At 36.9% G+C, this 15,128-nt stretch overlaps 1 protein-coding gene across 11 annotated transcripts in view; it reads right to left on the bottom strand.

Annotated features, from left to right (window-relative positions):
- LOC126371972 (kazrin) overlaps positions 1 to 15,128 on the bottom strand; it is a 166,301-nt gene that overhangs the window by 44,610 nt on the left and 106,563 nt on the right. For all 11 annotated transcript variants that reach the window (XR_007567106.1, XM_050017460.1, XM_050017454.1 and 8 more), the window contains 3 exons: positions 4,842 to 5,045; positions 2,624 to 2,873; positions 1,737 to 1,988 (listed from right to left, as the gene is read on the bottom strand). Coding sequence is in view for 10 of the 11 variants with exons in the window: in XM_050017460.1 (XP_049873417.1) it covers positions 1,737 to 1,988; positions 2,624 to 2,873; positions 4,842 to 4,877 (538 nt within the window). In the remaining variant the exon portion in view is untranslated. The remainder of the gene's footprint in view (positions 1 to 1,736; positions 1,989 to 2,623; positions 2,874 to 4,841; positions 5,046 to 15,128) is intronic.

Consider the following 15,128-nt stretch of genomic DNA (forward strand, 5'->3'; position numbering starts at 1 on the left):
AACAAAAGGATTGTGACAAATTATCCTGTAGCGAAATGAGCTTCGCTGGCGATGTGGTACCATCCGGTACGGTGTATTACGACGAGCAGATAGCAAACTAGCCCACTCCATTGGGAGTCGATAAATTACAGGAAGACGTCTCGCAATTTCTCACTGACCCTATTATTCTGCCCCGATAAAGTCAATACGTTAGCACGTAACTATAGCTGTTATCACGATGGACTTGACACGCAATCCCAACAACAATAATGTAATTCTAAATCGCTCACAAGTCAATGAGAAAATGTTTCAAAGGTTACAAGATAAGAACATCGCAAATTTTCTAATTACAACGTGCTAATTAGGAGGTTGCCAGAATTAAATGACAAATTATAACGTTAGGTGGAAGTTTCTTTCTTGGGAAGTTGGCTGGCTCTAACTGTGTAGTTAGTCGACAAATGAGCTTATTCCCCACGGCTGCAGGCTCATTAGGAGGGAAATATCTTGCAGAGGGGGCGACGTATGACTGTTCTCATAACGTAGTAGGTCGCATTCATTTGTTATGTAGCTGTGTTTATTTGCTGCATTACCATGCTACTGCCTACATCAAATTAATGTAAAGCAACCATTAGAAACAATTGCAATAAATAGTACTTTAAATGAGAACTTTACAAGTAGTTCGTACTCTTGATCCTTTGAGAAAAGACGTAGCATGGCAAGACCAACACAAGTTCACAAGATAGCTTCTTGTCGGGTTGTCGGCGTTATAAACGACCCTCATAACATTCTCTGCCTGCAGCAGCAACGAAGAATTTCCAACTTACTTGATCAGCAAAACAAGCATGCTGGACTCGACTTGTTAGCAACTATTATCTCCTGGATTAAGGGTTACGACAAAGACAGACAAAGTTTATATTTCCATCATTGTTCCTGTTCGCTTGTTAGCGACCATAAGGATGTATTGTGAACCTGCCTTCCCTGTGTTCTTTGTCAGTTTGATTGATCGAATATATCCATGTTTGAAGTATCAAACAAAAAGTGATCATTTGTATTCTGTTCGAGGTCTGAAATACTCAATAGTCAATTGGATGTATGAGGTATTTGTGACAACACGACGATATTTCAATAAATCTAATTTTCTCTACATATTCATGTTGGTAGATTGATTAATTGGTGTTTCATGTAAATTGTAGACTTGTGGCTTGGTTACTAATACAAATATTTTAAGTAATATATTCTAGACAATTATAATTCGACTTTCCTCTCACTTTGAGGTCCCAGGTTCAAACCCAGCACAGGCCTAAACCAATGATTGTCGAATTTGTTTTCGAATTCATGTTTGGATCATAAATGATTATCACGTGCTTAACGGTGAAGGAAAATATCGTAAGGAAACCTACATTCCAGAGAAATGCGTTTTCGGAGGTTGGAGACAGGTAGTCGATTCTGTAAAAAAAACAGACCACTCCAATGTTCAGGTTAGGTAATCGGACCCTGTGAAAAACGGGATAATTTTAGGGAGATGATGATAATTCGACTTTCCATTAGCAATAGTTATGAAATATTAACGTCATCAAAACGTGGAGAATAAGACTTATGTAGGACCGGGAAGAATGGTTTGAAAGAGAGGATGCCTATTGGCAATTGTTGTTAAGCATCTTGTAGCCCCAAACAGGTTTAGTACATACATATAGATAGTCAGAAACGTAACATAGAAAATCTCTTTCTATTTAAGCCGTAAGGTAGAAGTAACGTACCTCCATCTAAAGTAGCCGTGATATCTGCCCGTGGTTCAGGCCCATCACTGCTTCGGCCTGGAGAAGTCGCGTCAGGCAGTGGTACTTCCTCTTCGGAACTGTCAGCAGGATCTAGAACGTTCCTCTCGCTTGTATTGCTGTTGGCCCCGGTACCGATCTCCGCGTAAGTACCACTGTCGCTGCCATTCTGTGTCGACCATTTCACTGGAGACTCTAGCTTGCCGTTTGCTTGATTCTCTTTATTGTCGTCGTCTGAAAAATATGACTTTGTTAGCATGATATTTTAGGTAAGTACTTGAATATTGTAAAATGTTATTATGCAGCTACTCCTCATACACCTATACCTACACATGATTTGCACCCGAAAATCAAGCAGTACCAAGTCAATATGTTATATTGTAAAGCAAACTAAATCTACACCTGTGCCTGCCTACACGTTCACAAGCTACAAGTTACTCTCAAGTAGGTACGTTTATCAAAAAAGTACAGGGGTTTTAAAATATACTTGTGAAATAATTATTGACAGTAATTATTATGCTTATAGTAGTTATGAGTTTTAAAATTATGCTTCAAAAGTTATGACAAATTAATATTATGAGTAACTAATAATAGGACAAGTAACAGTATGCCATGGTAAATTATTACATAAAATTTTATGAGTTAAAATAGAGAACCAGTTGTAACATATTATTTACATGTGTAGTTTTGATAAACACATTGTTGTAATAATGAAAATTTTTACAAGAAAATTTCTTGTATTACAGGGCCCGTAAGTCTTGATAAACAGGGAACTTGACTTTAGGCATCAGGATTGGATGTCTACTGAATCAGCAACTGGGTCGATTGTCACAGATTTCTTGCCGAATTTTTATTATAAAACTTCTTACCGATAAAAGGATTATCCTTGCCGTTTCTTATGGGCAATCTCGTTCGGTTGAGCGTAGACGTTCCATCGCCATTGAGCGAGGAGTTTCTCTTGTCGAGTGTGCCGATGAGGAGGCGTGGTGTGCGGTCGTTGTCGATGCTCAGAGCGGCACTAGCTGGTGTGATCAGCGGGTCCGCCGGCTCGGGTTCCGGCTCGGCCTCCACGCGAGACCCCACTGACACTTGCTCGTCCACCATCTTGCGGAGTTTCGCCTGGGGATTACATTTTGTTAATACTTGATGACATCAAAAGTGGTGTAGTGAAGACATACCACAAAAATCACTTTGTGATCCCTAGTTTGGTTATAGGACATTACAGGCTCATCATCTGATTGTCCGAAAGAAAGATGATCCGTGCTTTGGAAGGTACGTTAAGCCTTTAGTCCCGGTTACTACTTACTGATGTAAGTTAGTAGTCGTTACGTGAGCCATGTCAGGGACCTTTGGCGGCTCAATAGTAACCCTGACACCAGGGTTGATGGGGTTGGTAATCCACGTCACAACCCACACGATAGAAGAAGATCAAAAGGTTAAGTAAGCGGACCCTGCGGAAACGGGGTAACGCTAAGGAGGTGATTATATTATTATCAAATAGACTGCAAGTTGTTTTCTGCAAACTTGTAACTCGACTTGTAGTTTAGGTATAAGGGGGGTGGGTTTATGTAAGTATTTAATATAAGTACGTGATATTGGTTGTTCTGAGCATTGGTTCATAAGAAATAAAAGAATAGACGGAGAAAAAAATGACCGAAGAGATGATGGTTTAGGAAGTATTACTACTAAGTATTTGGGAAGCATTTTAAAGACAAGCAGATCAAGCAGCCTGGTAAAAAATTAAAGTCCTTCCAATGAGTACTCAGAAGTACCTAGATATAAGTGTTCTAATCTCAGCTGAAGTTTAGTTTTTGGATATGAAGCAAAATTATTACCTCAAATTTTAAATGTTACAAAGTTGTAAACAAACTTATTTTATAGCATGAGTTGTGATATTAGCATCGTTTGTTTGGCATAGTTCCAACAAAACAGCAAAACTGATTTCATGGTCTGTTTACTTATCGCGAGAAATATGGACTTCATCAGTCGAGTACATTGAGCAAGCCGGATTTTAAGTTAGCAGCCATACATTTGGACGGCCATCCGATGACTGCTTATCTGCACCTATTAATCGACAGTGCCCCTTGGTTAATTCATATGCCCCGTTAGACGTAATAGTCGTTTAGGGCTACAAGTTTAATAGCTACATTTTGGGGGTCGAGTTAGCTAATGGCAATGGTTCGATTTAACTAAAATCTATGAGAGTAATTACGCGGTTATACCCGCACGATACAACGTAAGTTTAATCGGTGTGAAATCGCGTTTCGTGATGCGTGAGGTGAGTCATTTTCTCTTGATACGCTTGTCAAGAGCTCCCTTCAGGAGTTTACTCAGCTAAACTTCACTGAATGCGTGATCACGGTAATCGTCAACACGTACGCCCGTGTCGACCTTAATCGATTCAATATACAAATGACAAAATATATTTCCAGACGAATTCATGTCATTCAGTTTCATTGTTCTCTGAAACGTAATAGAACCAAAAACCGTGTAAAAATATAAATGGATTTAATCCATTTGGATGAGGGTTTATGAACCAATTAGTGTTTGTATCGTTCGTTAATTCATTATGAATCAGCTTTTAGATACTCTTTTAGCGCGTTCCGCTGTTCAGATACAATTTCAAGTGTCTATTGAGTAGTGTAATATTGTCAACAACTTTTGTAGGCACAACAGTGTCTTTGACTTGTTAATGAGACTTTCCAGGCTACTTTCCTCAAAAACAATATAGATGGAGATGTACAGATTTGCCTTCGTTTAACCTTCCATTTTTTTATTTATTTTTATTATTATTTTTATTTTTTATGGGTTTGCTCTTGGCTAAGATGGAGCGAGCTCATCCAGAAGGTGACTGTTCACTCTGGCCTTCAAAGCACCCGGGTTATATGCATTCGGAAATATAGAAGACGGCAGAGAATTCCACTCCTAAGGAGTATAATATTCTCGCGAATCTATTTTTAGGTACAATTTGGACCTCTTCAAGGCAAGAGTAAATAGCTACTTTCTAGGTAACGTGTTTTTATCTTTCATGTCCCTCAAGTAAGATTGTGGTCAAATGCTTGCCTATCATGCATAAAAAGGGCTCACCTGGGCGTCGCCTAGTATCCGGCGCACTAGCGCCATCAGGCCGCCGTGGCACGCGCAGGCATGCTACCCCGCACCCCGCATCGCCCCCCGCACCTCACACAACACACCTCACACCGCACACACTCGCAGTGCTAATTCCAACTATTATTTCACTTTGCACCCCACAACCCTTTGTTCAGCACTGTTTGACGCCACTCAACTTATCTGAAACAAAGAGAAACGTCGTCAGTACACGGTATAAAATCAGCACAATGAAGTTATATCAGCTTTTATAAGTGTAGAATAAATGTGAATATTTATTTTAAAATTTAAGTCTGATATAAAATTTCATTTTAATTTTAATGAATCTCTGCATGGACATCGAGACAGAAATGGAATTAAATTTAAAATAATGAATGCATGAGTTCAATGCACTTTACACTTCATTTTCAATGCATCAGAAATGATAAAATATTAAATTCAATCACATACAATACATTTTGTTTTGTATTCATTCAATGAAGTCAAATATTATCTTTGCTGTATACGTAGAAGTTTAGTGAAATGTTGTATTGAAAATTCTGTCACCTTCACCTCTAGAGAGCTTTGAATGAACGTTTAATTATGCAATTTCCATTTTATTCACTTAATGTTATGAAATTCGGTACATTGGAAACAATACCGCTGGGGTATTTACTGTCTAAAGACGGTCATTCGAACGTAGCTACAGCGGCTACGCCGTAGTACCGTAGCAACATTCTACAATATTTAAAGTAAGTACAAGAGTTTCTTTGTGACTTAAATTGTCATAGCTACTTATAAAATTTTATGCGCAGTTCTTGCAAATGTTGCGGAATATTAACTTTCAGCGAAATTTAAAGCGTTTCAACATTTAAAAGAACGTGCGCCATAAAGTTCATGACGGTATCGCGCGAACTAATTACCACGTCGAGAAAGAAAAATTCTTCAGCTTCCTTAATTGCCTGCTAAGTAGTAAGAGTAATAAAGTTTCGTCGTATTGTGGAAATCATTATTCGCGTGCCCGGGGCGCCTCGCCTTACAAAGGTTTCTCACAATACTCCCTTCTGATCTTTCTTTTTCCGATACCTACTCCTTCGACAAAAACCGGATTCCGAGTTTCTTACAAATGAAACATCTGCTAGCAGAAATCTCGGATGACAATGAAGAGAAATGTTTATTGGACGTAAACAGTTGTTCTCGTCGTTTCTGTTCTAAGTAGGTTCGGCCTTCGTTTGACGCAATTAAAGCGAGAGTTCCGCGTTGTACAAACGTGCCCTACCATTTCCTATGTAATCGACCCTATTATGCAAATTGCTGAAACAGACTCGGCTTTTTTAATTTAAGAGCGTTCTCCTGACGAATATAGTCAGGGTAAACACTTTAAGGCGGTAATTTGCGAAGGCCCGCGTGGCCGACGCCAGTTATTGGCCGCAAAATTGATTAAAATTCCAGCTGCGTAAGGGCGTCTCATCCACTCTTTTTTATTAGATTGCGTTCGTTGAAACCGTTCCAGTGAGTTTTTACTTTTTAATCTAGCGTCTGTTTGGTTCCATCGACTGGTGACAGCTTCCCCAATATAGATACGAGTACTCGTACTTGATGCCCAATAACCATTCGACAGCCCCAACTGAACTCAGTTCGGTACTAAATTACGAGCGAATCAAATTGTCAAAGGATACAACATTAATAAGCTGTATTAAATACGCAGACTCTATAAATGTATTCAAGCTTTAATCAATGACATTATTTAAAATTCGGTTTCGTAGTATAAACAATTTACTGAATGTTCAACATTATTTTAGCGTTTCACGCATGATTACGTTCACAAAGGATCTGTGTGTTTAAGTCCGATATTTAATTTACTTTTTAATTTCAGGTCTTTAATCAAAATGTTTGGATTCGCTGTAATTTAAATCAATACAGAACCGCTTAATTTAGATTTATGTGGGCCGTTCCCTTCGTCACGGACGCAGTATTCATCAAAGTAATTGCGCAGTTTCATTAAAAATCTCGGCACATCTTTTAGGATTTACATAAAAGGTCCCGGGCGTCGTGAAGGCTCTAACATTAAACCAATTTTTAAATGTCCCCAACTTAATAAAAGTATCACGTCTCGGTAGTTCAAAGATGAAAGAAAAAGTGTTGGGAATCCTAAGCTTCCAGATAAGTGTACGGATTTATAAAACTTTTTAAGCAGTAACAAATAATATGCTTTACAAGATGAGATACATTAATATTTTGAGAACAAAAACTGAATTACAAAACGCAAACTACTTCTCGGAATGCGCTTTTACAGAGCGAATCCTTATGGTTAAATATATTTATGTCAAGTTTGTTGGTTAAGAAATTTTCGGTCAGTTAAGAAATTTGAAGTTGAAGGTCATTTTAATTTCAAAAGCGACTATTAGTGACTAAATAAGTGTCAGAATCATGGGGATCTTGTGCTGGGATCTTGTGCTCATTCGGAAGCTGTAAGTATCTACTAACAAAACGCCGAGATAATTGGTCGTCATTAATAGTGTCGTTTTATTCAGGTATAAGGTAGGTAGGTATCTTAAATGCGGTTTTTTCAACCCATTTTTTCCTCGTACAGGCTATGTGTAAGATGACCGAAGTCTCCAATGGCGAATATGAGTATTAAAAGCAATGAGTACTTAGTTTGTATTGATTAGTAATATTCTAAACATTCACTGTAGGTATTTATCTTTATTTAAAAATATTAAACAAACTTGAAAGTGACTTTTTGTTTCTATAGCACAAGACTTACCCATGCTTAGGGAAACTCACAAAGAGAAAATTCAAACCGAAAAAACAAATTCTGACTCGGACGGCATTTGAACCCTCAGCTCTTGTCAAGCCAGGATGAGCGTGTTAATCATTAGACCACCGGGTCCTACTTCTGTTAGTGCGAAACTTGCTGTCTCTTTGTAACCTTGAAAATGTTAAACAATGAAATTTGCGCCTAACAAACATTTTTCCAAATATGTATTTATATCTAAGCTAAAATTTAAAATTTACTTCAGTTTAATTTCCAAATTCAAATTAAACCGCCCGAATTTGGAGATGAATAAATAACTCCTTTTCAAACTTCCACGTAATCATGTCGTGCAGCACGAATATTCATATCATAGTCATTATATTTTACGTCTAAAACACTACCGGTGATGTGCAGCATGTAGCAAAGCTTAGATACACAGTGCTTTATGTACCTACTTTATTACTGTACCTTCCAACTTGCGCGCTTGGCTGTATAATGGATATATTTTACGGTAAAAAATATGTTCGTTTTAAGGTACACTATCCGTTAAATGAACCTTTACTAGTTAGTGAACAGCACGCGTACCTTACTTGTGTGGAAGTTATTTTTACGGTCAGTTGATTTTACGGTAACAAGTTTATATCGTAGTACATTGGATGAAGCCATAATAATGCGGACTCTGCTTACGTATGACTAGTTGATCAGTTCAGTCAGTTTAAAATATTGGCTTAAAGAGCTATGTAATTTATATATACTTAGATATAATATTAATAAATCATCATCATCATCTCCCCAGTATTATCCCGTTTCTGACAAGGTCCGCTTACCCTACCTGAACATTTGACAGGTCCGGTGTTTTACAGAAGCGACTGCCTGTCTGACCTTCCAACCCGCGAAGGGAATACCAGCCCGACACAGGTTAGGTCACATACCTCCTTAAAATTCATTTCTCGGGAATGTGGGTCCTCACGATGTTTTCCTTCACCGCTGAGCACGTGATAATGATTTATAATCCAAACATGAATTCGAAAACAAATTCGACAATCTTTGGTTTAGGCTGCTGGATTCGATCCTGCGACCTCAAAGTGAGAGGAAAGCGTTCTACCAACTGGGCTACCACGGCTCTATACACGGCTATATAGATATTGTTAATGTGGAAGTCAATGTGAGTAGGTAAGGGATTTATATATTATAATATTATGTAGTTGTTTGTTAAATATATTGCCTTTCGATCACGAAGAAAATTTAATGTAAACTTACATGTACACAAGGTCACGCCTATTTCGCGAAGAGACCACGGAATTTCACGTACTACGATCTTAACACTCTACCGCTTCTTCCACTCTCATCAACGTCTTTATGCATCGAGTATCTTCAGGTTCAGAGTACTCTTGGCCTGGCCTTTCCATTAAACATTCTGGAATTGATCGCTATGTACGCTTAGCCTTTCCTCTTCCAACTATACCACTTAAAACCGCATTCTAAAATCTTCTATCGTGTGTTTTATGAGGTGGAGTACCAACCTCATCAACCCTGGTGTCAGGGTTACTACTGAGCCGCCAAAGGCCCCTGGCATGGCTCATGTAACGACTACTTACTTACATAAGTATCAGTACCACCGGGACCAACGGCTTAACGTGCCTTCCGAAGCACGGATCATCTTACTTTTTGGACAATCAGGTGATCAGCCTGTAATATCGTAATCAAACTAGGGGTCATAAAGTGTTTTTTTCTGATATGTCCTCACCGGGATTCGAACCCGGGACCTCCGGATCGTGAGCCCAACGCTCAACCAACGGACCACGGAGGCCGTTATTCTTAAATAAATATTTTCTTATTAAACAATACTTATCAATAAATTCTTCCTATTGCTTTGTCTCGGACGGAATTCCCATCCTATAGTTGAAGTTCTATTAGCCGGAAGACAATCGGGTAATGAGTAACAAGAATTGTAGGTACCTACTTATTGCCACTAATTAGCTGTTTCTGCTTCCTGAGAACTACAGCTTAACGTCAATTAACTTATATAACATTACATCATATTTGAAGCTAAGAGCTATTATTATTAGAGCCTACAAATGGGCTGCATTTGAGGTACAAACCAGCTGCAAAAATGTGTCTGATTGCAATAGACCAGAATTCTATTCGCAGTTGGAATGCACCGGTTTGCAGGTTTTAATGCATTCCAGCAGAAATATGCAGTTGTGATGCCTTACCATCGGGATCCTATTTAATAATGCGATGGCTTATGCGACGGTAAAAGCAGCTCTTTCAAAAACACGAAGAAGGTTTTTACTTATTTATTTACTTTTAAATGTCACATGGTAAGTATTATAAGTATTTCTTACAAATAAATGTGCACAAACATATGATACCCTGCAAGGGCACTCCCGAAGCGCGTACATTATTTAAGAGAGAAAAAAAATAATAAATAAATAGTAGTGTGTGTGTAATGAGTAGTGTAGTTGTTTGTTATGTATATTACATACATACGTTGTATATATATATTTATATATAAACGCTCTCTTAAATAATGTACGCGCTTCGGGAGTGCCCTCAGCACTCCCCATTTATCCGGCCGAGTAGTTAATGCCATCTGTGCAGACTCTACAATAAGTCATGTCAAAAAAAAGCTGTATATATAAATAATTGTTATCTTGACAGTAACATAAAACTAAATGTATTACTATAATATTATTTTTATAAAGAAATACTTTAGATTTTTTTATTTTTGTTGGATGTGGGGGAAGCAAGAGAAGTGTCAGGATCGAAGCAAACGGAATTCCAAGAAATAGGTTTATGTATGTAAGTGTTTTATAAACTTGAAACGTTTTCACTATTTTTATCTTTTAAATTTTTAATAAGCTTATAAAACCAAGGCCTAACTAACCAAGAACTGCAATGACGTTCATTAGGATAACGGCACATTACTTCAAACTTGCCCGGAGTCCCACACGCCACACGAGGTAACTTACCAGACTTCAGATCTCGTTACAGCCTTTGAATACAGCCTTAATTAAAACGCACGAGGAATTTTACGTTCCATATCTCCGCAAGCTGCCATATTCCAAATTACACGAGATTCCGACATATATTTTATTTTATTAATGGACTCATCATATTATTTAGGTATGTACGGTCACGAGTACTAAATGTATACATCTTGAAACCATGTCACATTAACTTTTTTGACAATTTAAACCGAAAGTCTCATTAAATGTCAAATATGATACTGCGACAGGGTTCTAAAGTGGGTACATGATATTGGTCATGACTGTACCTAATAATTTACATAATGTTAATTACTTACAGAGAAAGATTATTTATCCTAAGTTAAGTAAATAGACACCTATCTATTTACTCATTCCTTTCTCCACCAATCCGCAGTGAATCAGATTGGAACGGTGTGGTAGAGCATACCTTCTCCGACCAGGAGATCAGGGCAAACACTAACAATCCATTAGTGGAACGTATATCTAAAGGTTTTTCAAGTTTTAACTACTTATTTACTTGTAGTACAAAGATCTCCATTTGCTTTTTTCAGGCAATAAGTATTTTGTTTACTCCGCATTTCTAAACAATTTGACATGTTATTACAGGATAATTTATTTCAATTTTATAATTCTTAACACTTACCTACTTAAATATCAAATTAAGAAAGTAAAATCTTTCCTATAATACGTAATCCCACTGTATAATTCATTTCTGTATTGAACCTCCAAATCAAGGTTACAGGTAACAAAACGCGGGAAAAAAGTAATAATCAATCATTTATTTGCCACAACTCAAAGTTAAAAAAATATAGAAAGTCAGCGTATGTTTAGGTCTTTTTACGTAGACACTTTTATTCCCGTTTTTATAAGTAGGTAGTTTTGAATACCCTTTCACGGAGCGGTAAAAGAATGTATTTCCATTTTTTTTAAATATATTATTTATATAATTCATTAAAGCGATAAAAATATTAATATTGCTTATTAATTAGGTTTCATAAAATGTTTTAGTAGGATATAGTAACCAGGAACGGGTCGCTGTGATTAATTAATTGAATTAAAGCATAACCAGATGAGCCGAGCGCAGGTGACGTGAATTATCTAGGGCTACAAGGGTATTATTTACGATGGAACTTTACCACCACTCTCCATTAAGCCCTTCCCATAAATAGCTAAAGTTTAAATCTCAACACTTAACTGCTTTCTAGTCATTATTCTCCCCTGTATTCCATTAGCAAAGCTGTTAAAACATGACCTCATGTGGTAAAAATGGCCATAATATGCCTTGGTCTTTGGTTCTGGAAGGTATCAAGAAAATACAGTAATTAAACAGAAACTTTATAAAAACGGTTATTATCACTAACCTTAGTGATTACTTAGAAGATATGAATGCATGGGATTAACTGTCTGGGAACTGATATTAGGAAGACAAAGTACTAAATTGTATGACAATATTTTAAGTATGTTTTTTTAAAGAACGTCTAGGGCCCTGTGCCCAGTTTTTCCTGTTTATTTTCCCCGGTTATGCAACTTGTGAGAAGCTGCAGTAGTTTTAGGCGGATGAGTTGTTATGTAAAAAATACGATTCAAAGATATTTCTCAATTTGAAGTATCTAGTAAAAGATAGAGGAATATAATCAATCAAATAGAAATCTAAATATTTTGCAGTTAGTAAACTGGCTTTAAGTAAACAATATAGAGGTACATTCAAAACCTTTAAATGTAATAAATTATATATTCTTTTTCTATTAAAAAGAATTCACAGCAGAGTTCTATTTTGCAAACGGTCGGAGTTTGAAAAGATACCCATCACTCTTAATAATTATTTATCTATTGAAATAATTTTAATTATAAAGAAATTCATTACATTACATTTCATAACGTCACCGTCACGTCACGTTTCGTTTCGTAACGTCGTTTCGTCTTTCGTTTCGTTATATTTCTGTATCTTTCGTCCATGTGTGTAAAACTTGTTTTGCATGTTGTGGGCAATAAAGTATATTTGTATTTCGTATTTTTATAACGAGTGTGTTCTTAAACTATTAAGTAATTGGGGTGGACCTCTCAATTTATTAGTATAATTAATAAATCATCGTTAACCAGCTATAACGGACAGGAAAACCCACTTTGTAATTACAACTACGATCAAAGACCAACTATCCCTTCCAATTAAAGCGACCTTCCCTCATTTAACAGCGACATGAAAACACGCCATTAATATCACCAGCCCGCAATATAAACTCCTTAGTGCGAATATGTAGGTTATTTCCATTTTCTCGGAATAATACGGCGGCGGCGTCCGACCTCCATTGTTTCCTATAATAGGGATACGTATTGCGCCCGACGGCAGAATACTAATATCTTGGCAAATAAACATGCAACCGATGGATGGTGACGCAACCGAGAAATGATGGAAATTTCCCGTCTGTGGAAGCTATGTGCTTGGTATTGCACAGTCATATACTTCGAGCCGGCACTTTATGAATACTTTCATACATACGAAGTGTCATGATCACGCGTATTTTAAAACAAGTTTAATTATCTGCAAGTAGATATCTCAATATCTAACATGAATATTAACTAGATTACTAAGTGTAAAAGTGCAAAAAAAAGTAGAAACAAAGTAAAAAGTAGTGTAGTTTGTACATAGAGTCTGTCATTGTCATCTATTTTTGTACTTTACAATGTAAAATTTTTGTATTTATTTAAAAATCGAATGCCTGTCTTTTTTACAAATGATTGGCTGTTTTTGTACAAAATATACTTAAACCAGAAAGCCATTTATGGAAAAGTAAATTACTTATTGGTTTTCTTGTTGTTATTGGCTTTTCGCATTATTTTTTCCGTACCACCAGTCAGTCCAACCATGATTGTTATAACATATTAAACTTTGTACTTAAATATTTATAAAGATTCGGGAAGTTAAAAGCTCGGTTATTTTATAATATTATCATTGTAATTATTATAAAAAAGCAATTATCTTACCAATATGAGTATGAATCTTAAAAAAAAAAAAATATCTCAATATTTTCAACGCGTTTTTGATTAAGTATTTTCTTTGTTTGCTATTAAGAGAAATTAAAACAAAATCGGTACTCATAGAAAAGCAATCTCTTTACGGTGGAAGTTTGTTGTTTTTTGACAGTTTGACATGGGAAGTTGTTTCACCCTGGTTGTTTTTGAAATAAAGCAGAATGGAATAGTGCCCGTGACGTCAGTAGAAAGTTGTAGTCTGACATTCTCAAGGGGAGGTACGTCGGCGCTGCAAGTTCGCCAACTTGCCAACTAGATGGAAACTTGCAGAGTGCTAACGTTGATAATTACAACTATTTCTTGGTATAGGTAGCACGCGTCCAATTTGGTTTATAGGGTCTCCCCTATATAGAAGCGCTGGAGCGGGCGACGGCTGTCAAAGTTTTCTGATTATTATTAAGTACAATTTATCTAGGCTAAGGGCTACGCTCTGGAAGTCCGGGTTCCATTCCCGATGGGGACGTTGGCGAAATCATTTTGTGAGACTGTCCTTTGTTTGGTCAATGCAGGCTTGAATCATCTGATTGTCCGAAAAAGTGAGATGATTCCGTACTTCAGAGGGCACGTTTAGCCGTTAGTCCTGGCTATTAGTCGCAAAACATCTCCACCAACCAGCAGTGGAGCAGCGCATAAGGTATACACCGTGCCTTCTCCGGTTGATTTAGGGGAGGCTTGTGTCCAGCAGTGGGACGTATATAAGCAGTTTATGCACGCTACACAGCTGTTCGAGACGTGTAGGTTGTTCCATTTTATTTTTAAATTTTGTAAATGATTGTCTAAAACGTATTGTATGTTTCGTACATGGTTCATAGAAGTTAATTGAAACGTCACTTTTGCGGACGGCCGGTTAATCCACCGATACGAAACGTTCAAATATGCTGTATGCCCCTTTTTATTTTGCTTTGTTTTATTTGAAACAGATTTATCGGAATTTGTTTTTATTTAGGCACGAATTTTATTTTGCGTGTATGTTTCTTTATTTATGTTCCAAATATTTGTATATATCGTGGCCATATCATAGAATTGATCATTTCATGAAATGATCGACCATTTCATGAAATGGTCGTATTTCATGAAATAGAACAACATTCGTTGGCCACCATCATGATGTGGCTTGGCCAGATCAATGAACACAAAACGTTTAACGATATGACCAACTAAATGCATGATTACTTCATGATATGGCCAAACGTTAGCGATCATATCGTAAAATAGTAACATTATCCACCGGTAGTGGCGCTGGTGTCGCTTTGTTTATGTTTTGCATAATGGCGGCGGACAATAATTATTCTTGTGTGAACGCGAATAATACGAATAATAATGAGCAAATACAAGATAAAAGTGCATTGAAGCAATGTTTTGACACTAAGGTGAAAAGCAAAACTCGTATTAACAGTAGACAGCAACTTTATTTTTATTTTTAGGTTATATGGCAAATAATGAAGGTCGAGTGACCACGCTACGTAAATCAATGGACTATTATTGGATTTCAAAATATGATATAAT

The sequence above is a fragment of the Pectinophora gossypiella genome, chromosome 13 (genome assembly GCF_024362695.1).
Source record: "Pectinophora gossypiella chromosome 13, ilPecGoss1.1, whole genome shotgun sequence".
NCBI lineage: Eukaryota > Metazoa > Arthropoda > Insecta > Lepidoptera > Gelechiidae > Pectinophora > Pectinophora gossypiella.